This window comes from Impatiens glandulifera, chromosome 7 (assembly GCF_907164915.1).
Source record: "Impatiens glandulifera chromosome 7, dImpGla2.1, whole genome shotgun sequence".
NCBI lineage: Eukaryota > Viridiplantae > Streptophyta > Magnoliopsida > Ericales > Balsaminaceae > Impatiens > Impatiens glandulifera.
The window spans coordinates 35,937,690-35,962,041 of NC_061868.1; the positions used below are offsets into that span (position 1 = coordinate 35,937,690).

At 35.2% G+C, this 24,352-nt stretch overlaps 2 protein-coding genes across 4 annotated transcripts; one reads left to right on the forward strand and one right to left on the reverse strand.

The window, feature by feature from the left end:
- LOC124944710 (ATP-dependent DNA helicase homolog RECG, chloroplastic) lies at window positions 1–18,208 on the forward strand. 3 transcript variants are annotated; one of them, XM_047485040.1, is made up of 20 exons: window positions 1–153; window positions 406–510; window positions 674–768; window positions 1,212–1,294; window positions 1,387–1,513; window positions 4,094–4,432; window positions 4,528–4,773; window positions 4,858–4,970; window positions 5,067–5,355; window positions 5,577–5,740; window positions 6,303–6,384; window positions 7,691–7,780; window positions 8,213–8,446; window positions 8,564–8,635; window positions 8,714–8,866; window positions 8,950–9,093; window positions 9,194–9,358; window positions 11,676–11,759; window positions 11,833–12,411; window positions 17,867–18,208. In XM_047485040.1, the coding sequence occupies exons 3-20, from the start codon at window positions 730–732 to the stop codon at window positions 17,957–17,959; spliced, it is 3,096 nt and encodes a 1,031-aa protein (XP_047340996.1). In that variant the 5' UTR covers window positions 1–153; window positions 406–510; window positions 674–729; the 3' UTR covers window positions 17,960–18,208. The 3 variants fall into 3 exon arrangements, with proteins under 3 accessions (XP_047340996.1, XP_047340997.1, XP_047340998.1); XM_047485041.1 differs by lacking the exon at window positions 406–510; XM_047485042.1 differs by lacking the exon at window positions 406–510 and having other exon boundaries at window positions 24–158.
- Window positions 18,209–18,960: 752 nt separating this feature from the next.
- On the reverse strand, window positions 18,961–21,179 carry LOC124909814 (homeobox-leucine zipper protein HOX3). The gene is made up of 4 exons (XM_047450450.1): window positions 21,092–21,179; window positions 20,721–20,893; window positions 20,285–20,364; window positions 18,961–19,270 (listed from the first exon to the last, which is right to left on the reverse strand). Exons 1-4 carry the CDS (start codon window positions 21,177–21,179, stop codon window positions 18,961–18,963), a joined length of 651 nt encoding a protein of 216 aa, XP_047306406.1.
- Window positions 21,180–24,352: the final 3,173 nt, after the last annotated feature.

The window sequence follows — 24,352 nt, forward strand, 5'->3', positions numbered from 1 at the left end:
GCAAATATCGTATCGCTAACTCGGGAGGGAAATAAACTAGTGAACATCTCACTCATCTCCAGATTGAAGACCTCTTGTCGCCGGAAAAGCTCCTCCCGTCGGCTAACTGAGTGCCCTCGTCTCCGGAGACGTTTTCTCATTCTTGTTTCATCAGTTTAGTAAATCTCCGTTTCTTGTTTTCCCTGGGACGTGTTTAAGTTCTCCTTTTCTAATGAATTTGATTGTGTGGATATATTTCCTAACTTCAAAGGAGGGTTTCATCTTCCTGTATCATTTGTTCGATATTAATCTCTTTGTTGATACTAATAGTTACTTTTCAATAGAACTAAAAGCTTCAGGTTTTAGCAATTGTTCCTTATAACAGTATCAAGCTTACATTGTCTGACGCATGCTTACACATTGTAGAGAGGTGGAAAGACATTTAGGGGTTGAACCCAAGAACAATATCATGCTAATACATAGAATGACGGGAAAAACTAATTCTTTTGCTGATGCATCGAATGTGAAGAAGTGAGTTTTTTGATGTTATAGCAATTGACAAACATTTTATATTGGAAGACATTTGTGTACCAAATAAACAGTTTTTGGTGACTATTTGTCTCCAATTGCTTGTCCAACTTGCAAATGCATATTATATACATATATATCAGATTTGTATGTTTGTGTTTTGCAGCCTTACAAATTTTCACCAGTTAAGCAGCTTCTGACTATGCATTACCGTTGTATTCCATGGCTTTGGCAGTGACTGCTGCACATTCATGTAGCATGGTATGAATTTCAACACAATCATGTCATTTAGAAACTTTTTATCCCCAAAATTTGTGGTCAGCATATTGGCCTCCAGTCCAGGTGATTCAGGAAGATTTTTATTTTCCTTCTTGTTCATGTATGACTAATTCTTACTATTATTCGTGGATGGATGAAGCTTCGGTATGGAGTGATGATTTAGAGTCAATTTCCATGTTTTAGTCCCTTTTCTTAAGTTTGTAATTCATGTTCTTAATTGATGGGCAAGTAGGGAACTGAATCTTGACATGAATATTCTCAATTCTGATGGTAGACCCCTATCAAATAATCACCTACTATTTCTAGCCTTGTTTTTGTTTTCATTTTGCTTATTAATCTCTTTCAAGTTAACTAGCTATCTAAAATGTTAATATTTTCGTTTCTTTATTGTTACACTTGATGTAACATGAGGTCTTCCTTTACAGTGTTTCAGTAACAGATGCATGAGAAGTATGATCATACTTCAGTCTAGGAGAAAACATTTCTTTTTTTTGCATGAAAATCTAAGGTAATGACTGGTATTTGACATTGTACACATATAGCACATTTATAGAAAAATGAGGAAGATAAGTTGCCTCTAATTGTGATTATATTTTGCAGGCTTAAAAGTTTCCTATTTACTAGAATTCCATATTTTTCCTCTCAATCAGAAAAAAAGTTTCCTGAAATTGTAGAAGAGGCATGGGAAATGAAAAACATCTCAGAGAGGTCAAAGTTTCTGAAAAAGGTGAAGTGTTTATCAAATACAGTATAAGCATGGTTCTATTCTCTATTCTATCTTATTACATCAACTAATTTTACTTTCATCTCCTTGTCCTTGTAATGCATCTTATCCTTTCAGAACGTCCTCATCTTTATTAGGGAACTTTTTCTCCTTTCTCTTCATAATTCAATTTTTTTTGTTTAAGAATTGTATAAGTAGCTCCAATTTTTATCTAGATAAATTAAATTTACTTTTTATATTTATCTCTTGGCTTATTTATTCTGAGTAGATAGAGGATTCCCTATTTAGTAAGAAGTAGTTGATATATAACCTAGTCCTTAGCAGCTCATTGCATAAGGATGTCTTTATAATTAAGATTCTAAGTAAAAGAACTACTTTCTATTTTCTCAAATTCTGCACAACCTATGTAACAATGTGTTTTTGGAACTCATTCTACAATCCGAATATTTCAGACTATGATCACTTGAGAAGTCCAGCCCTCTCCATTCTTTGTTCTTCATCATGATGACTAAGTTTGGAGCTGTGTTTCTTTCGTCTTCATCAGAAGTCTCATCTCAACTATCCTTTGGCAACTCTCATGTTGTTCTAGATCCTATCCCCCTTCTTGTTACAAGCCACAAAAGGAAGTCTCATCTCAAACATTCTTTGGCAATTCTCTTGTTATTCTAGATCCTATCACCCTTCATGTTACCATCCACAAAATGAATGGGTCAGTAATCATGTTTATCTCGGGAAAGGCAGACATGTATACTTTATGGAGGATATGAACCTCTGAGGATCCCACATTAAAGCAATGGAAGACCGACAATCACATGGTCCTATCATGCCTCATCAACTCCATACACTTCCCATTCACTTGCTTACCACCTCTAATAGTTTGACTATTTCTGCAGAAAAACTCAAAGCTCTAAATTGAAAGTTTGACTAAAACAAGCTCTGTTTGGGTGTGACAGTTCTCAACACCATTGCCTATTGAGCCTCAATATAGAAAAGTCCTTGCTCTCTATCCCTTGTTGTGTGAATGTCGGTGTCACACTCTGGGCCCTTCTCGAGATAAAACTCTTCAACTTATTATCTTCAAGAAAGTTAGAAATAGATCTTAACGGTACACTAGGTCATAAAGTTCAAATATATGTGAATTTGAGGAAATGGAATCAAGAAGAAGATTAACATGGTTCAAGTGAGTTATGGACTCTACATCCTCAAAGCCCATAAACCTGCAAAGAGACAATGTACCCATGTTGACAGCAGAAAAGAGAAGAGAGAAGGAGAAATAAATCTGCATAAAGCAACAACTAGGTGTATGATTTGAAATTAAAGACCTTGACAACTCAGCAATATTTCCTTTATATGGAAGTTGCTAGATCAAAATGAGGCGTAGTTGCGAATCGAAGAAAGTGCACAATGGATTTTCTAAGGAAACATTAATATCGGGATGTAAATCAACCGATACTCTTATGGTAAAAAGAAGAAGTTATATCTAGACAGTCATCCAGATTCCAGAGAAAAAAAACAAAGGAAGTTAGCAACGATGAGTTAAACAACTAATATATCTTTCTCACCGCGTCCTTGATATGTGCTTTGCAGTTAGTTTTGTGAGTCAATTTATGAACTTTGTATTGTACCAAACAACATATGAATAAGTTTGGATGATTGTAAGGTACTTAAGGCTCACACCTGGAAAAGTATTATTATTGAGAAAGAATGAAGTTAAAGGGACACATGTCTACACCAATGTTGATCACACAAGCAATATATAAGACCTAAGGTCAGTTTTTGGTATTGTTTTCATTTGTTTGGAAATCTAGTTAGATGGACAAGCAATAAACAATATGTTGTTTGAAGAAGTCACTCTGAAACATAACTATGTTCACTAGCACAAGGGATATGTGAGTCAATCTGAATTCGAAGGTATTTGGATGAACGAAAGTTGGCTAGTGACCTACCCCTCAATTTCTATGTAACAACTAGTCTGCACTACGTATAGCCAAGAATCTTATTCATCATGACGTGACTAAACATGTTGAGATGGATATACATTTTATTTTGGAGAATTGAAAGTGCAAGAGTCCAACTATTCTACATTACTACAACCCAGCAAAATGCTGATCACTAAAGCATTACTCAAAGTTAGGTTTGAGAAGCTAAGTAACAAGTTGGGCATGCATACTTTGAACAACTTAGCTGTAGGGAGTGTAGAAGTAGCTCCAATATTCATCTAGACAGGTCACCTTCTTAAATAAATTAGAATGTACTTGTTGTACACTATTTATTATCTTATTTATTCCATGTAGATAGAGGACTCCCTATTTAGTGGAAAGTAGTTATCTACTAGCCTAGTACTTAAAAACTTATTATGAAGATGTTATTTGTACTTTATATATAATTATTAATAAATTTAATGTCTCTAATTCCGCAAGAAATAATTAACTGCCATCTCCCTTGGATGAAGTAAATCTGGGACAAAGCCAAACAATGTCTTTTTCTGTTTGCCTACTGACAATATTTTGTTTAAAGAGAAATATTGATTTGGTATTATAGTATGAAGATTTTTTTAGAGGTATATTTTACTTGTCTTTGTAGATGTCAGTCTTAGTTGGCTATGATGGATCCCATGATTTCATTGAGAGTGAAGTAGCTGACAATAAGTGTGGTCGAGATTGCAAAGTTCCAGATGATTTTGATATCACCATGGCATGTAAACCGTTTTCTTCCATTATTTTGGGTAGTTCTCCTCCAGTAGAGCTATATGATGAAAATACAGCATGGTCCAGGAGCAGTAACCTTTTTATGTCTGAGATCTGTGATGGGTTCATCCCTGGTTCAGTAGATACAAAATTGAACAATTCAGACAGTTTCCAGGAAACATGGTCTACTCTTTTGCCTGCATTTGGAGTTGCGAACTCGTTGTCACTTGAAGATGTAATTCCCTTTCCTTATTTACTAGCTGCATAAACTCAAATGAGGTTGATTTCATGAAGGTCGAGATGCATCCACATGGTCTTTATGACTTGCAGGTAACTCTAGATCTACAAAATACTCCTACAAAAGGAACAGATACTGGACCAAAACATGGGGACCAAGACAAGAAGGCACCAGTTCAATTAATGTTTGACAAATCTACCAGTTCTATACCTGGACCAAAAAATGTGGACCAAGACAAGAAGGCCCCAGTCCAGTTAATGCTCGACACATCTATCAGTTTTATACCTGGTTTAAGTAAGAGACATTTGCTGCAGCTGGAGAAATGTGGTTTCCATACGGTGGGTTTTCTGGTGGTGGTTGGAATAGTTTTTTTCTTATTTTCCAGATGCTAACTAATACAAGGATTTTTCCATTTGATATAGCTACGGAAATTGCTCCATCACTTTCCTCGGACCTATGCTGATTTTCAGAATGCAGGAACTACAATTGAAGATGGGCAATACTTAATATTTGTTGGGAAAGTTGTATCATCCAAGTAAGGTTACCTTTTTTAATGCCTTCTTGGTAACAATTCTATGATGCTAGGTGTAACTTCTCTTGGGAACTACTTAAATTAATTTTCTTCTTGCAGGGCTATTAAGGCCAGTTATTCTTTCTCATTTCTTGAAGTTGTTGTCGGTTGTGAAGTTGCAGAGCAGACTGATGCACATTTGGTTCAGGATTTTGATATAAGCAAAAGTGAAGTTGCCAACCATGATGCAGCTAACAGAAATGTGACTGATGAATTTAGCTGTGGAAAAAGGATGGTATTTCTACATTTGAAGAAATTCTTTCGTGGCACTCGTTTCACATATCTACCTTTTCTCAAAAGTCTTCAGGGGAAACATGAAGTGGGAGATTGTGTATGTGTTAGTGGGAAGGTAATTGCGAATGTCATTGCTCTTATCAATGTTCCTTTCTTTTTTTACCCCGCCTTTGTTTTTATGAGACTACCTGTTGATAGTACTCTATAGTCTATACTTCATATACGTTTCTTGATATTTTGGCTAAGATCAAGTGTAGTTGTGTTTCCATCTAGGCAACCCAGTTTTAATCACCTTTTGAAAAATTAGTAATTTATTTGCTTCCATTCTTTGTATAGGTGAAGCATATGCGTACAGACCACTATGAGATTAAGGAATATAACATTGATGTCCTTGATAATGAACAAGACTCATCAGTCATTGAGATCAAAGGTCGGCCTTACCCTATTTATCCTTCGAAAGGAGGCCTGAACCCAAACTCTTTAAGGGACTTTATTTCAAGGTAACATCATTAACCATAATGACCAATTTCATGATGATCACCAAGAGTGTCTTTTCATTGACATAAAAGTGACATTTTTATTTGATTTCTTATCCTTTCTCTTAATTTTTTGGGCTGTTCAGTTGTCCTTTGATTTTCCCTGGTTTAAGCTATGTACTTCCTACTTCTCCCTGCCATCATTGAACCAAACATCTTTGAAGATGCTTGCTTCAGTGGATTGTGGCTGTATGAGAAACAGCATTTTTTTTCTATTAAAAAACATCCTGTTAGTCTATTTTATGATATCTGAAAGATCTTTCTTTTTTATTGAGGGAGAAATTTGCTAGAGCTCTTCTTATGTATTTGCTTATGTTCACAATCAAATGTGAAGTCAAAGGACTTTCTTGATTTAACCTTGTGAGAGGCAACAACTCCAGGACCTTGTTTTACTTTATTGTCATTGCCAGTTAAAGTTTTGATAACTGAATTTACTGTAAATTTAAAGTACTTCATCTGGTGCTGTGTTTTTCTTTAATTTGCATTGGCAGACAGTATTAATTTGTAATCTTTTTACTTGCTACAGAGCTTTACCAACTTTGTCTTCTAATGTTGATCCCATTCCTCAAGATATAACTAAGGATTTTGGACTTAAATGCCTTCATGAAGTAAGTAAAAGCTTCATTATCCATTCTTATTCTTGTAATTTTTGACATGTTTATATTTGAAACATGTGTCCTTTATGCTTCATGTTGCTGGAAATGAAGGCACAAGTACCAAATTAAAGAGAGTTGTGATAGGAAATGGTTAATTCAATATAAAGTATTTGTGAACTTAGGTAATATAAAATAAAAACGGTGCACAAGCAAGTCCATAGAAATGGGTAGTGTATGGATTGATATGCTTTTTGCGCAAGCTCTACAATTGTTAGTATAGGGAGCTACCTTTGTTTAGCAAAGGAAAAACCATTTTTTCCCAGCATTAATATCACTTGCTTTATTCTGATCAAACAAACTCTATGCTCCAAAGTTACAAAAAAAAAGTGCAAATTGAATGTAGAAACAAGTGACATCATAGCATTCTTCTCATAATCTTTCAGATTCGTTCTAGTCAATTCTCATTGATGAGACACCCAATACCTCCCAGACCTTTATGACAACAATTAAGGGTGACAATTTCAATCCGCCCGAGACCTGAGCTGAATTGAACAAGGAGGTTTTTCCCCGGTTTGACCAGGGATGGGTGGGAATGGTATTTACATACCAACCCTGCATCTTCCTTGAATACTAAAAATATAAAAAATCATATTTATAATGCCACTAGTATGGACATCAGGATCACTCCGGGCCTCCACCAGAATTTCCTCTGGCTTCGCCTCGCTTAGGCATAGTTCACCAATATTCTCACAGAAAACGCGATCTTCGCGCTACCCTAGATCAATAAAATAAGTCTCACTTTTTCAAAAAATAATGCCACTAATATACATATTTACATTTCATATGTTCTTTTATTAAATATATATTGGAATGAAATATTAGGGATCACAATGAATATTAATTATTAGAATATTTATATTATAAATAATTTAGTTAAAATAGTTTTAGTAAATAAATGTTATTTGTAACGTTTAGAATATAAATGGTGTCTTGTGGGAATTATCTAAACCTTGATGGTTGCAGGTATGGTAGTAAAAAGAAAATCTCCGAAGTGGAATGGGGTGGGTAGTAAGACAACTCCCCACCCCGATCTGTCTCATCTGCATCCCTAATGACCATATTCCCTTCCAAGATATGATAAAGTTGACTGTTGATACTTTTTTGTTTTCTTTTTCCAACTCTACAAATCTTATTTATTTATGCCTAGTATAGATTATAATGTTAGCACTGTTTTTTCCTAAGACAATGAGGATGATTGTTGTCGCTATTTGCTGATATCCAACAGTAACCTCTTATTGTTCATTTAATTCTCTTGCAGACATATCTTGGGATTCATCAACCAAAGGATTTTATTGATGCAGAGTTGTCTAGGAAAAGACTAATATTCGATGAATTCTTTTATTTGCAGGTGATTAAAATTTTGATTAATGCTTTGTTGTCATTACCCATCTAAAGACACTCTAACCTTGAATGTGAACTAGAGAAAGAGAAGAGTTTCTTCACTCTTAAAGGAAAATAGATTATTTAATTTTTTCTTTGGGAAGGTACACTGTATAAAAAATCTTTGAGAACTAGCAATCAAGCAGAAGACAATCAAGGCTTTCATTGTTACATTTACTTGATAGTGATTGTTGTCAGCGAATCTCTTACATATTGATCATATTTTAGTTTCCAAAACCTTGTCTTTTAACTCATTTTTCATCATTTATTTTGCATCTGGAGGACAAAGGTCGGCTAATTGATCATATATTTTCCTGTCATTTTGTATTTGAATTGATCTTAGTTCTACTTTAGCCTGAATACTTCACATTCTCTTGACACTCTACAAATGTTCTTTCAGCTAGGACGTTTATTTCAAATGCTTGAAGGTCTTGGAACACAATTAGAAAAGGAAGGGATGCTGGATAAGTACAGAGACCCCAAACTGAATACTTTACTTATAGAGGACTGGTCTAGCCTTACCCAGAGTTTATTGAAGGCTCTTCCTTATTCTCTTACTTCTAGTCAGCTTAGAGCAGTTTCAGAGATAATATGGGATCTTAAGCGGCCAGTTCCGATGAACCGTCTATTACAGGTTACATACAATATATACTTGCATTCTTTGTGCTTCCAATTGTAACTGCTTTTCATCATAGTTCTACTTTTATCCTCTCTGGGTTTCACCAATACTTATACAGTAATTTTGTTTTAGGGCGACGTTGGCTGTGGGAAAACTGTGGTTGCTTTTTTAGCATGCATGGAAGTTATTAGTTCTGGCTATCAGGTTTGCCAATAAACAATTGATCGTCTCATCTCATATGAGTGATTCTCGTTGGTTTGAAGGTTTTTGATTTCGTTGTAGGCAGCTTTCATGGTTCCAACTGAGTTGCTTGCTATCCAGCACTACGAGCAACTACTTGATTTGTTGAAAGAAATGTCGGACGTTGATGTTAAACCTACCGTTGCTTTATTAACAGGATCCACCCCATCTAAACAAGCAAGGATTATTTGTGAGGCATGTAACATTTGGCCTTTTCCGTTTAGGTTAGTTCCTTTTACAGATCTCTGACGTTATAACTTCCGTCAATTCTGTTTCAGGGTCTCCAAAAAGGAGATATATCTATTGTTGTTGGTACCCATAGTTTAATATCTGAGAAGATATCATTCTCCGCATTACGGATAGCAGTTGTAGACGAGCAACATAGATTTGGCGTTGTCCAAAGAGGAAGGTTCAACAGCAAGGTGGTATTCAATTCATCCCCGACTGGCCTAAGTAGATATTTCCAGATTGAAATTTGATGTTTGCTCATCTCCTTTCCGGGCAATGTGTTAATTCTTGCAGCTTTATTACAAATCTTTTAGTGAGAAACTCGTGGCGACTACTAGTTCAGATGGATCCTTGAAAGGAGAAGATGCCTTTATGGCTCCACATGTTCTTGCCATGTCAGCCACTCCAATCCCAAGAACTCTAGCTTTGGCTTTGTATGGGGACATGTCTCTCACACAGGTACTTCTAATACTTACGCCTGTGCCTCCTTAATAAAAGATTTGTCTTTGTTTTGTTCTGAAAAGTTCAGTTCTTTTTTTTTTGAAAGAAGGTAAAACTTTGTATTATAAATAAATTTTGAACGTGAGGAGCGCCTTTTACAGTTAAATGAAAGAAAAACGGGCAGTAATAAAACAGGAATGACTGGAATTACAAAGTTTCTACATTCCTATAAGGTCAATGTTATCTCAGCCGGTGCATATCCCCCTTTTTCTGATATTTGTAGAAAAAACCCTTTGATCCTCCCTATTCCGAAATGTTGAAGTTATTCTATTGCATTCCTTCCATAATGTCCACCACATGATGAGAAGGATTCACTTCCATTCCTTCCATAATATCCACCACATGATGAGAGGGATTCACTTCCATTCCTTCCATAATGTCCACCACATAATAAGAGGGATTGACTTCCAATCTGCTTCTATGTTCTTATCCGAGCACCAACCATTCCATTGTCCCAAATATACGCTATGTTCGGGGCATAATCCAATGGAATTGCAAGAGGTTTTGAAGAAGTGCTCATATGTCCTTGGCCATGCGACAATGGATAAGTAGGTGGCTGACCGTTTCCTTGTTCCGTTGCAAACGCAACATTTGTTTGCCAAGTGAAAACCCTTCCTTTTCAGTTTGTCGAGTGTGAGAATATCCCTGTGGATAGCTCCCAAGCAAAAAACGAGATCTTAGTCGAAATTTTGTCATCCAGACTTCCTTCTAAGGGAATCCCTTCTCCATTTCCACGAGGGTAGATTGATAGATGAAGCTTGTTCGGAACTTAGGTGAGGCAAACATTCGAGAAAGCCTTGATAAACTTAGCTAGCTGCTTCCTTTGACGTGGTAAGACGGTGAATTGAGGAAACTTTCTACTTCCATATCTTGTTGAGAGACCTATGATAGTATACCACTTAGGACTCCTTCCTGTTTGTGATTGCGAATATATCATAAAATGTGTCACACGTCACACAACTTTCCACTAGGTGGCCACGGTTCAAGCCAGTAGGAGGTCCTATTTCTGCCACGGTTTCCATTTTTTAGCTGGTGTAGAGGATAATGGAAACAGAAACAGAAACAGTGTGGAGGTGGGGATGGTTGACAAAATGCTTTTGGTAAGGACCATTCTCCACTCCCCCTTCGAAAGAAGCTTACTCTTCCATAACGCCAATCTCTGTTCCATCTTCTCGATAATGGGGTCCAAATTTCATGACTTTTGGTCTTTTTGCCAAGAGGGGCCCAAGGTACTTCATTGGCAAGTGAGCCGACCCTAAAACCCATCACGCTTGCGTTTTGGATGTCACCAACAAAAAAAAGCTCAGATTTGTCCCAGTTTATTTTGAGGTCCGAGAACTCGTGTAAGATCACGATTTTCTTCAAACAAGTAAGGTTTATGATGGTTGGTTCCGGAAGGGAAAGGGTATAATCAGCACATGGAACATGCTATTAAAAGGGGCTTTCTTACAGTCCTTGTGTTAATGCCCGAGAATAATCACAAGCTAGTTGATCATTGGAACCCGACCTCTTGAGCTAGTCTCCCCCATGTATCTCATCCCCCTGAACCCGAGGTACCCAATGGGTATCCAATGCCTGAACAATTACATATTCAGAAACATTTCAAACTTTTTATTTAAAGTCTTTTTTTTTTTCTCAAAAAACCTCATTGGCGCCAAGCGCGAGGGAATACAAATTATAAATATATTACAAAGTCCAACAAGGCAACAACAAATTCATTTTTCAAACGTTTCCAACAACAACAAAGAAGATCATCAACAAATAAGCAAATCCTTCTCTAAAGAGGGAGATTATAATAAAATAAGACCATCATAACCAAAGAACCAAAAAGATCTGCTGATCTCGAGAGGAGTCTTTTTCATTCACCTCTTCAGAATCAACTTCTGAACTGACTTGCGTTTGTTTTTCTTGAAACAGTTTCAAAATTAATGAAAATTGCATCCACATCACATAACATCGAACTAAGGCCTTGTTTGAAGTAGGTTATTTGGGATTATTTCTAAATAACTCAATATCCAATCTACGGTGGCATCATTCAATGCCAATTCTTTTAACATTTTAAAATATTTATTTACAAGCACATTTTGGTCATCTTACCCAAATAACTCACTTCTTCTTACACCAAACAAAGTTATAACCAATTGGTTAGTTAAATAACCCCGGATCAAACAAGGCCTAAATCTCGGTACAGTTGAATTAGTACTACACGTTGCATATGTCAAGTTATATTAATCTTTCTCTAACAATTGAATTTGTTTTTTGTTAAAAATTATAGATAACTGATTTACCCCCAGGAAGATTGCCAATTGAGACACAGACAATGGAAGGAGACGAAACTTGCCTTGAGAAAGTGTACAAGGTTAGTTGTCGCAAGAAGGTTATCCTTTCAATAGTTAATAGAAGTTACATGATGTTCTTCTTCATTTTGACAGATGATGCTAAATGAACTGAAAACAGGAGGAAAAATATATCTCGTGTATCCTGTAATCCAGCAATCCGAGCAACTGCCTCAGCTTAGAGCGGCTTCACCTGATTTTGAAATAATATCAAGTAAGTTCGAACCTTTTGGTTATAACTGCGGGCTATTACATGGAAGAATGAAGAGCCATGACAAAGATGAAGTGCTGAGAAAATTCCGATTAGGAGAAATACAAATATTACTTTCTACTCAAGTTATTGAGATCGGCGTCGATGTTCCTGACGCGTCAATGATGGTTGTTATGAATGCTGAGAGATTTGGAATCGCGCAACTTCACCAACTTAGAGGAAGAGTTGGGCGTGGTATGAGACAATCAAAGTGCATTTTGTTAGCATCTACAGACACTGGCTTAAGCAGGTTGAAAATTTTGGAAAAATCGTCGGATGGATATTACTTGGCAAATATGGACCTTGTCCTACGTGGACCGGGTGATTTGCTTGGTAAGAAACAGTCTGGACATCTTCCTGAGTTTCCTATTGCTAGGTTAGAGATGGATGGGAATATTCTTCAAGATGCACATCTTGCTGCTCTGGTAAGTACAAGATGTCTTTTCCTTTCAGTCACTTACAATTGTTATGACAAGAAAACAAAAAAGTTACTAGTTCAAATTTGACTATACAAAAGTCAAACGAGCTAAGGCCTTGTTTGATGATTTTTTTTTTCAAAGGGTATTTGATGAACTCTAAATAACCCTTTATTCTATCATGAATCAAACATTTTATTTGGGATTGATGCTTTGTATCATGGAGATCAATGCTATAAAGATCAATTGTGGTAAACAAGTCTAACTAGTTTAGTTTTGTTTAGAAGTTTGTTATTCCTAACCAGTATTGTGTTTTGACACCTAGTAGGAGAAAACTATCTCTCCCTCGATAATTAGCCAGATGTAATGAGACTTGAACTCCTATACTCTATAAAGTCTAAGAACTCTATAGGCTACACTTTGAATTGCTTAGCTTATAGCTGCAACAAAGAGAGAAAACCGAGGAGAAAAGGCATCGTTCTCCGAGAGCATTTTCTTTGTGTGAGTTGTGAGTGATTATATTGTGTAAAGCATCTAAACATTCTTGATTGTAGTGGATTAGCTGAGAGCACTTGCCTTGACAAAGTGGATGTAAGAGGATTCTCATAACCACTACAGATCTTGTGTTCATTACTTGCATTTATACTACAAGTCCTAGATTTAGAGCTTCTCGGGTACAATATCTTATCATCTCAATTCTACTATAATTTAGATCTAGGGCTTAGGGAGTTGTGTTCCAATATATCCCTAATACATATAAACTAAAATGTTAAAATTTCTTATTTTATGTTTGATAGAATATTAATATAAAATGTATTTTAGTCATTTAACCCAAATAACTTAAATAATCCACCTTTTCATTACAAACACTTTTTTCCCAAAATAAAACTTCTGATTATTGCAAAATGAACCCTGCAATAATCAATCAAGGTCTAAGAAAGGCAACAAGAAGATAAGAAAATTAAATCTAAGGCCTTAGGTGATGTTATTTGAGATTAACCGATCAACAATCTTGTAGAAATTTGATAGAGGGAAAATATTATTTAGATAGTAAATTTGAAGTTTACATGAGAAATTCAGATATTTAAAGAACATTGAGTGTAATAAAAGATAAAGACTGACAACACTCAATGTGTAGAGTATAAGCAAAGCAAATGTTGAGTGCAAGTAAATTGCATCAATTCCAAGGAGATGGAGAGATAATTTCACACTCCCCTCTAGTTGGGTAATAGATGTTGAGAGTGCCAACTTGCCACATAGTTCCTTAAAATTTGATTTGGAAACAGCTTTGGTGAGTATGTCAGCCACCTGATTGTGTGATGTAACGTAAAGGGGTGTAATAAACTATTTATTGACGTTCTCAAAAATGAAGTGACGATCAATTTCAATGTTTGGTTCTATCATGATGAACCTTTGCAATACTGGTTGCAGTTTGGTTGTCACACATAATTTGAATAGGTCCATCAGGGGCAATCCTAACTCTCCAAGATACGACGTATCCAAATTCCTTCACAAATTCCGAGTGCAAGAGAACGATACTCACTTTGTGTACTACTCCGAGCAACAACAGATTGTTTTTGCTTCTCCATGTGACGAAATTGTTTCATACAAATGAACAATAGCAAGCGGTGGATTTTCTGTCGGTAATATCCCTGGTCCAATCGGCATTGGTGAACACACAAATTGATTTGTCGTTTTTACTTGTGAATAGAAAACCTTTTCTCGGAGAACCTTTTAGGTGACTTAAGATTCTTAAAACTGTGTTCATATGATCTTCGGAAGGTCGATTAATGAATTGGCTAACACTCACCACGAAGCTAATGTCGGGACGAGTGTGAGATAAGTATAGGAGTCGTCCCACGAGTCGCTGATATCTATATTTGTCAGTGGAAGTATCGTCGTTGTTATTTCCAAGTTTGTGGACTGAATCCATGGGGTGTTGGCAAGCTTACATCCAAGCATGTTGGTTCCTGTTAAAAGGTCTATAGTATACTTCCTTTAAGATAAGGAGATCCCCTTCTTTGATCGGGAAAGTTCCATTCCTAGAAAAAATTTGAGGGGTTTGAGATCTTCGGTGTCGAATCGACTACTAATTAACTCTTTCAAATTTTGAATCTATTTTTCATCGTCCCCAATTATAATGATGTCATCAACGTAGACAATGAGGATTGTGATCTTTTTATTCGGAACAATCTTGACAAACATAGTGTGGTCAACTTGGCATTGAGAGAAGTCATTATCGATGATGGATTTGAGAATTTTTCGAACCATGCCTTTGGTGATTGTTTGAGACCATAGATAGATTTATGGAGATGAAAAACTTCGTTAGGTGAAACACTAATACCGGGAGGCACGTTCATGTTGACTTCTTCAAGGTCTTCATTTAGAAAGACATTTTTTACGTCGAGTTGGTGTAATTCTCAATCTTTGTTAGCCGCTAGAGATAGAAGTATTCAGATGGTGTTGAGTTTGGCAACATGCGCAAATGTTTCTAAGTAATCTATCCTATTGATTGGGAAAATCTTTTGGCGATTAGACGAGCTTTATACCTTTCAACCGATCCGTATGAAACAAATTTCGAGTTCGGGTGATTTGTACATGATCTAACACCTTTCCTGAGAGCAATGGGTAAGTTAATAGAAGGAATATCATGATTAACTGTCGTAACTAAAATTTCTATTGGACTCCGTCCTGAAGAGGATTCATGGACGGGTGCAAGTTGTTCTCTTCGTCGAATGTAGACTATTAGCTCTTTTTCCTAATGAGGTGGATGTGAGGTTGGTGATAAAAGTGGTTGTGGGTTCGGATGTAACTTTGATTGAAGATGATATTGTGTACAGATTCAAGTACATGTATGAAAGTATGTGATGTTGGTGAAGAAATGGTTGTAGGTTTGGATGTAACTTCGAGTGAAGATAATATTGTGGTTTCAGGTACAAATTCAGGTATATGTATGATGGTGTGAGAGATGATGTTTTTGGGAGGACCATCATGTTAAAGATTGTTGAGGTTCTCTCTCTCAACATGTTGGTGGAAGGGTTGATCTTCAAAGAATGAGACATCCATTTAATAGAAAGTCTTTTTAGAGTAAGGACAATATCATTTGTACCCTTTTTGATTTGGTGAATACCCTAGAAAGATACATTTTGTGGCTCGAATGTCGAGTTTGTCCCGATTGTGGTTATGAGTGTGGATAAAAGAGGCACATCCAAAAAAATTTACGGGAGTGTATTTGGATGCAATTTTAGAATAGGGAAATATTTTTAAAAGAGTTTCAATTGGACTTTGGAATTGAAGAATGCGTGATGTCATACGGTTAATGAGGTAGGAAACAGTGGATATGGCATCTTCTCAATATAATTTGGGAGTATTTAAATCTATTAGAAGAGATCGAGTTACCTCGAGTAGATGACAGTTTTTTTTCGACGATGTCATTTTGTTGGGTAGTATCAACACAAGAGCTTAGATGAATGATGTCCTTTGATTTTAGGAAGTCGTCAAGGTTTGAAGAAAAAGAATTCACGTCCGTTATCGGTTTTGAAGGCTTGGATAGAAGATTGGAATTGTTTTTGGATTAAAATGAAGAAGTTTTAGAAATTTGTCAAACTTCAGATTTTTCCTTCATTTGGGGGAGCTAAGTGAGGCGAGTGTGAGTGTCGATAAAGGTCACAAACCAGCGTTTACCATTTAAAGTTTTAGTGCGGACGGGTCCCCACACGTCACTATGTATTAATGAGAATTGTTTATATGCAACGCTTGGGTAAGATCATCGAGTGTGTTTGGCAAATTGATAAGTGTCACAATAAAAAGATGTGGTGGTTTCATTGATAAATAAGTTCAGAAATATTTTAGCCAAATACAAAAAACTGGGATGTCCAAGTCTACGATGCCACAACATTATTTCGGCACGTTTGTTTGAGAGAGAAGTTGAATAACCTGAAACCTTCATTATGTGGGTAATGTTGTAAAATGTAGAGTCCCGAACACAACTTATCATTTTCAATCATCCTTCCCATTCCCGTATCCTGAAATTCACAACTATTCGGATAAAATTTGGTAAGATATTTTAAATCATGACAAATCTTTCTAATTGACAATAGATTGCAATCAAGATTTGTAACATAGAGAACATTTGTTAAGCAAAGCTTAGGTGTTACGTAAGCTGATCTTTTGCGAATGCGTCGTTAGCCACGCGAACGGTGGATATATGATTTTGCAAATGAAAATCATGTAGCAGAAATAGGTTTGCCGTCATGTGCTCAGATGCCTCTTAATTGACAATCTAATCTTTTGGGTTACACGTACCTAAGTGAGCGTTAAAACGCTTTGGGACAACTGAAGTTGATTGTGATGACAAAGTGAGTTGTAGAGAAGATGCTATCGAGGGAATGAAATGTTGATGACATTTTTTCACTTCAGCGAGTTGCTTTGATTTGTCGGAATGTCGCTGAAAGTTGATGACAACGAATTAACTTTTAATTGTCGGAGTGTCGCTGGATGTTGGATGATAGCGAGTTGGCTTTGAATCGCCGGATGAAAGTGAAAAGTGATAATTTTTTGACAAAAATTTGTCGAGACACGAATACAGACGACCGAGATATAAAGTGACAAATTTTGAAATGACGAAACCGTCAAGAAAGAGCTCAAGAACGATCTGATACCATTTAGAAATTTGAGAGAGAAAAAATATTATTTAAATAATAAGTGTGAGGTTTACATTAGAAATTCAGATATTTAAAAGACATTGAGTATAATAAAAGGTAAAAAAATGACAACACTCAATGGGTAGAGTATAAGCAAAGCAAATGTTGAGTGCAAGCAAATGGCATAAATTCCAAGGAAATGGAGAGATAATTCTACAAATCATTATTCAAATCATAAACCGAAATACCCTATATTTTTTCTATTATATATTAATATCCATTATATATTAATCTCTCCCTAATGCCTTTTTCCCTAATGTCTTTTTACTTGAATAATTTCATTTTCAATGACCTACATTAAACAAGATTATTTAAAAATAACTGTTTAGTTATTTAACCCTAGAGCAAAGCCTAAGACAATATCACATAATCTACCAATTTGGCACTTCAGATTAAGCAGGGCAATGGATCGTGAGTCTACACTGCCTCATTCCTTACACATAAGCCAATTACCTGATTATTTGTGTACTTTGAATGTTCTATAGCATGTCACAAATGCTTTCTCTATTTGCTTTACCGTTTTTCTTGGTTTTCCAAATACTCTTATCATTTCTTTGGGGTACAAATCTCATAAACAATTGTAGCAAATGAGCATTTGAGAATGTTTGAGAGAACATACTCTTTGCATTTAGAAATAGCCTTTAGTTTTCACAAATGAGAACCCTTTTATTGTTATGATTTGTGAAATTTTTCTATTTTCTATGAGCATCTTGTGCGTTGTAGGTTGTTTTTCTGATTGTTTCTGGCCTCTTAACTTGCAGAAAATTCTGAGCATTTCCCATGATTTGAAGAAATACCCAGATCTCAAAACAGAGCTTAGCATGCGTCACCCACTCTGCCTTCTTGGTGACTGATTAAGCTTCTTTCCATTGCTAATACGATTTAAGGCTGTGTTTTGGATCTTCAGGCAAGACCCCGATGAGTCGAGTCTAATCTAATCGAGCCTGAAAGATGCATATTTTCTTGCTGACCTGCTTTATGTACAAAAAAATATGGTTTTTATCAGTATTATATATGACTACTTTTGGTGCCATTTGGTTGCTGATGGCTCTCATATATGGTTTTGTATTGAGCACTAATGGCTCACAAATAGATTATGTCCACTGATAGTCTAGATCCAATTGTTTCAAAATTCTACAGCAACATTATTTTTTTTAACATACTCAAATAATATATTAATAAGAGGGTTAATCTATATTAACATTTTGATTTATTTTTATCTATAAATAGATATGTTTGGTTATTATGTTAAGGATAAATTTGAAACATTAGGCATTTATTTTGTAAAACAATAATGTATTTTATAGAGTGGAGCATAAATAAATATATTTTGATATCTTAAGTAAATTTGAAACTATCTATAATTTGGAAAATACTTTAATACTTAAAATTAGATTATTTCAAAATTCTCTTATACATTTAAGATATTAAAATAAGAGCTCTAACTTACACCATTCAAATTTGTCAACTTTTGCAATGCTAGACTAAAACTATTCTATAGTAGAAATCACATTCATGATAAGAATTAAGAAATAAAATTTAAAATGCAGAATAAGATATGAAATAACATCCTATATCATGATTAATATGATTATCAAATAGACTAATTTTTTTTTAGGAAAGAGTGAGGAGAACTCTAATGCAATAATAGTAGTAAATGCATCAATTAATTTAGGTATTTTTCATGATAATAATAATAATTTTTCATACCTTTTTCTCCTATGTCATTGATATGTCCGAGGAGGAAGAACAAGAAAAAAACATATTGTCTGAGTCATTGTCTATATATTGTGATTTAGCACAAAATATGTTTTATTTATTTTTGCTGGCATAATCATAACAACTCCTCCGCCCATTAACAAGCAGCTGAAGGATGTTGTGTCGGAAACCTAGGTGGCACTTTTGCGGTTGTGGTGAAGTGGACCCCATTTCCTCTGTCAACTGGAACTGGAGTGACAGAGGAAGTGGTGGTTGTCACCCGCTCGCATCGGGGGCACATGGATAGGGTGGCAGTTAACATCGGTTCGCGACCATTGGATGGGCCCACTGCCCTCAGGGCTCGCAACTCCTCCACCTCCTTCTGAAGCCTTTTGTTCTGTTCGGTTAGAGACCCGAACCACCTCTTTAAGTACACACACTCCATCTCAGTCTGTTTCAGCTTACTCCTATATAGAAAATCAAATTATAGTGAAATATATAATCAAATTATCAGATTCTAAGCAAAATATTAGAATTTAGGGACTCAAACATCTAAGAAATTGGAGTAAATTGGAGTGAATTGAACCAAAGGCAAAATATACATTGTATATCTTAAAAACACTATACTATAATACTACTATATTATTTGATTTTCAAAGATTTAGATGCATACAAGTTTAAGAAGTAATAATTTTTTGGGCTGGGCATATTGCCAATTAAGTCCTTTTACATCAACCCACTTATTTATTATTAGTTATATTGTAATAAAATATCTCACATTTAAAAAAACAAAAAATTCCAATACAAGAAAACATAACAATAATTAGATGAAACACATAATAACTAAAATTAGTAAGAAAAAAATAAGATTCTAGGCAAATAATTAATAAATAATAATAAAAAAAAAAAAGCAAGAGAAAGAGGACAATGAATGTAATATTTTGCTATCTTCAAAAGGGACATCAATGCATCATTTGACGCCATACATTGCATTAATACACTTTTAAAAAAAAAAATTTTTTTTAAGAAAATAAATAATGAAAAGTGCTATAAATGTGATGAATAAATTTATTTTCTTACTGAAAAAAAGTACTGCTGATGCTGAGTTACAACCACCACATTAATTATTATTTTTCCAATTAATTAAATAATCACCCTATTTTTGGCTTACTTTTATTCCAATCTTAAACTATATCTTTTTGTTTTTGATAATTACACTTAGTTAAGATTGGCTGGGGATTAGAGAAAATATAGTTAGGGGTAAAAGGGTAAATTAAAGAGATGAATGAAGACAAAGAAGGGTAAAAAATAGTAATTACAGTCCACAGTGTTATTCTGTTGAGATAATAATTGTCATCAAGGAGGAAATATTCTCCCAATCTCCATCCATTCATCATTATCATCTATTATTATTTTTTTTTAATTTTATTATTCTTTTATAAATATAATTAATTTCCAAAATTAAATTAAATTAAACTTACCTGGCTCTCCTGTTTTGAAACCAGACTTCCACTTGCCTTGGCTTCAGCTTCAACTTTAACGCCAATGACTCCTTTTGCTTCTGTAATTTTTTTTTTAAAATAAAGAAATCAATTAATAATAATAAAAAAATACTATTTTATTTATTTTATATGTAAAAGCTAGTTTTAAATGCATTTTTTAAGAACAACTTTTTTTGTTATGAGATTTTACCAAATCCCAGCCATCATTTTCATTACAACATTCAAACCAATCAATTCATTGAAAAAAAATCAAAATATCACTACTCTATTTTTTATTTATAATTTTTAAATAAAAAAATGATTATATTAATTTAATCAATTAAAAACTATTATTTTATTATTTTTTTGACAAAATCCGAACAAATCCGATATAACCGACATCAAACAATCTCAAATATGTGTGTTGTGTACTCACAGGGTTTAAGGTTTGATTCTGTCGGAAACTGTCTTCTAGAATGTGAGTCTGCTCCTTGCTCAGTCGGAGCTTCTTCCTCATCGGTCCGTTGCTTTCATCATCATCGTCCACACTGTATTCACGATGTTCTTCTCCTCCCGAGGGAACTTGATTAATGTCAAAATCCCTCACCGCTTCACGATTACGATTATATTAATAATGAATTAATTGAATTATAGAGATTTTGGTTATCACATGATTGAATAATTAAGTAATTAGTGTCATGCAAGCTACCCAACATCAATTAATCGAATAAATCCTTCTAATTATTCACATGCATCATGAAATCGGAATATATAGATAAGATTTGAAGAAAATAAGTCGAGAATTACCAGTAGAAGAAGAAGAAGCAAAGCCAGGCATGGAGATGGTTAACTCTAGGGAAGAAGGATAAAGGGTTGTGGGGAAAGTAGTCGCCATGGAAGGTCGAGGTCGAGTTGCAGACAGATGAGAAATTAGAAGAAGAGGAAGAAGAAGAAGACGGAGAAGGAAAGGGCACAAAATATTGTATGATGATGAAAAAAACATTTATTAAGGAGGGGAAGAGGGGCATCGGTAATGAAGAAAAAAGAAGACTTTATTTAAGGGAGTAATAAATTGACTGTGGTCGTCAAGTCAAAGTAACTGACCCGTCTGATTCACGACACGTGTCTGACTTTGTCGTCTGATCAGGATGATGATCAGGATGATCATGATCTGATGAATTAGGTGGGCAGGGGATTACTGTTGAGGAAAAAGCCATGAATATGAAAAATGGGTTTTCTCTCAAGTCTTTGTCAATGTCAGCTCGTGAAATGATTGGCAAAATCCCCCAATTGCATACCAGAGAAAACCATTTTTATTTATCTATTTTATTTGACAAATTATGTTGGTGAAATAGTTTGGATCAATTCATGATAACTTTGGATATTTTGGGTGTTCGAGATAGATTATTTAGAGATAATTTTGATCATTTTGATGGTAGGTTGATTGATTTAAGAGTATTTGTTCATTTTGGATGATGATCAAATTAAGAGACCATAGATCTCAATTGGTGATGCAATGACAAGTAAAAGTCATCCCCTTGAAAGCAAAATCTATTAGAATGAGTAAACATAATTAGTCTCAATGTTTATTGTTTTCAAGTTAGTCCAATTATTAGATAGTAATGTGTTAGTATTTCTTTAATTATAGGTGAGTTGTTATTTGTGAATGTTATTTAATGGCTCATTATTAATAAAGTTATTGATTTTAAGTACATCTCTTGCAAAATTAATATTTGGCATTGAAGCCTTGGAATCTTCAATACAAGTCTCAAGAGCTTGAACACAAACAAGAATGTAATGTCCAATATCGACCTCTTGAAAATCGACTCGAGTCATTCGAAGTTCCAATATGGAATTGGGTCTAAGGTTTTGAGGCTCAATTTTGTGTGCCTCAATGTTATGTAAAAAAAGGAGAAGGAAGATATGTGCAATTATTTGTTAGTTCAAACAAATATGAAATCACATAATGGTGAAGATGTCAATCAAATCGTATTATTATGGAAATGTTAATTAAATCGTCACATGATCATATATATCATGGTGAAGATGTCAAAGATATCACATGATCTTTATCCTAATTATTAATTCTAAAAGCCTATATTTATACATTGTAAACGAGAAGAGCAATGTGAGACTAAAACCTAGAATAAATATAGAGAGTTAGAGTTTGTAATCTCTATTATAACTCTATTGAATCGATTCTCCGAAAGTAAGACATATGACATTGTTGGTTCGAACCTATGTAAGATCTTGTATCGTTATTTCTTTCTTACTTTTACAATATTGTTCTACATTCTACTACGATTGCTATTATTCTGCTTTCATTCTTAGGGTAATTGTTTTTTTACCACAAACTAGTATCAGAGCCAAGTTGGGCTAAGGCGACCACAGTTTAATTTTTTTTATTTAATATTGGGTCGGCTTTTAGGGTTGATATCGAGAAGTTCGATGAGACGAAGGACTTTAGGTTGTGGAAGATGAAGATGAGGGCACACTTAGGCAACATGGGAGTTGTTAAAGCACTCGAGGGGGAATTGTAGTTACCGGCCTCGATGGACGTAGAGAAAAAGATGGAGGTGTTGAAAAGGGCATATAATACATTGATTCTTAGTTTCAGTGATAAGGTGCTACGAGAGGTTACTAGTGTCACTACGACAACAAAGGTGTGTCTTTAGTTGAAGTCTTTGTATATGAACTATGACATTGTCGTCTCGAACCTACATCTAATAAAAGTTCTTCAAGTTTAGAATGGTTGAGGGGAAGGACTTACAGACGCATCTCGACGATTATGTCAAGATTCTCCTTGATTTTGAAAATATCAGATAGAAATACAAGGATGAGGATAAGGCGCTGATGTTTTTAAATTCTTTATCAAAGTCGTATGAGACGTTCGTAGATATACTTGAGCATGGGAGGGAGGATCTTACCCTCGATGATGTGATGAGTACGTTGAGATCGAATGATCAAAAGAAGAAGAATGAAGAGATGTAAGTAGAGATGGACTCTTAGCTCGAGGGAGAATCAAGAGGAGAGACAATAAAAGCAAGAAGAAGAGACGTTCGATGTCTTTTAGGAAGAAATCTACTAAGTGTTACAATTGTGACAAAGAGGGCCACTTTAAGCGAGATTGTCTAGATTTGAGTAACGACGAGAAGAAGAGCGGAGAAGCGACGATTTTTCAAGAGATCGAGAATGGGTATGAAAGTGTGGACGTTCTCATTGTCTCCACTAATCAGTCCAACAAGCGTTGGATTATGGATTCCAGATGTTCGTTCCATATGACACCTAACGAGAGTTGGTTCGAGACCTATGAAAAGACTTTGGTGGGCGAGGTTTTGTTAGGTAACAACAAGTTTTGTAGGGTGATGGGGATCAGAATAGTGTGTTTGAAGACACACGATGTAATCGAGAGAGTAGTACGACACGTTCCGGACCTTCGAAAGAATTTAATCTCTCTCGGCTAATTAGATCAACTTGGTTTTGAATGGAATAGTGAGAAGAACATATTAAGGGTCACAAAGGGGTCTCTAGTGGTAATGAGAGACATGCGAGAGAATAGTCTTTACGTCTTTTAAGGCAATACTTTGGTTGGTGATATGGCAGTAGTGGCGGAGCCTCGAGATGTATCTCCCACGAGTCTATAACATAAGAGATTGGGGCACATGAGTGAGAGGGGTTTGAAGGAGTTAAGTAAGAAAGGCTATTTTGACAAGGATAAACTTGATGATTTGGAGTTTTCTGAGAACTGCATATACAGTAAAGCTACAAGGGTGAAGTTTGAGCGGTCGGTTGAGGTGACTCAGAAGACACTCAGTTATATTCACTAAGACTTATGGGGATCGACGAGGACTGCAGCTCCAGGTGGAGGTTGGTACTTTATCACCTTCATTGAGGATTGTTCGCGCAAAGTTTGGGTATATATCTTAAAGTATAAGGATGAGGCATTTGCTAAGTTCAAAGAGTGTAAGAAGATGATAGAGACTCAGACCTGGAAGAAGGTTAAAATGCTCCAAAAAGATAACAATTTGGAGTACCTAGGCAAGGAGTTCAATCAATTTATCATGGAAG

Coding starts and splice junctions, on each gene's coding strand:
- LOC124944710 (XM_047485040.1), top strand. CDS start 730: ATGGCTTTGGCAGTGACTGCTGCACATTCATGTAGCATG. Junction 4,433..4,527: donor ACTCGTTGTCACTTGAAGAT/GTAATTCCCTTT, acceptor TATGACTTGCAG/GTAACTCTAGATCTACAAAA. Junction 8,636..8,713: donor TTATTAGTTCTGGCTATCAG/GTTTGCCAATAA, acceptor ATTTCGTTGTAG/GCAGCTTTCATGGTTCCAAC.
- LOC124909814 (XM_047450450.1), bottom strand. CDS start 21,179: ATGGCGACTACTTTCCCCACAACCCTTTATCCTTCTTCCCTAGAGTTA. Junction 20,365..20,720: donor AGAATCAAACCTTAAACCCT/GTGAGTACACAA, acceptor AAAAAATTACAG/AAGCAAAAGGAGTCATTGGC. Junction 19,271..20,284: donor TTTCAAAACAGGAGAGCCAG/GTAAGTTTAATT, acceptor TTTTCTATATAG/GAGTAAGCTGAAACAGACTG.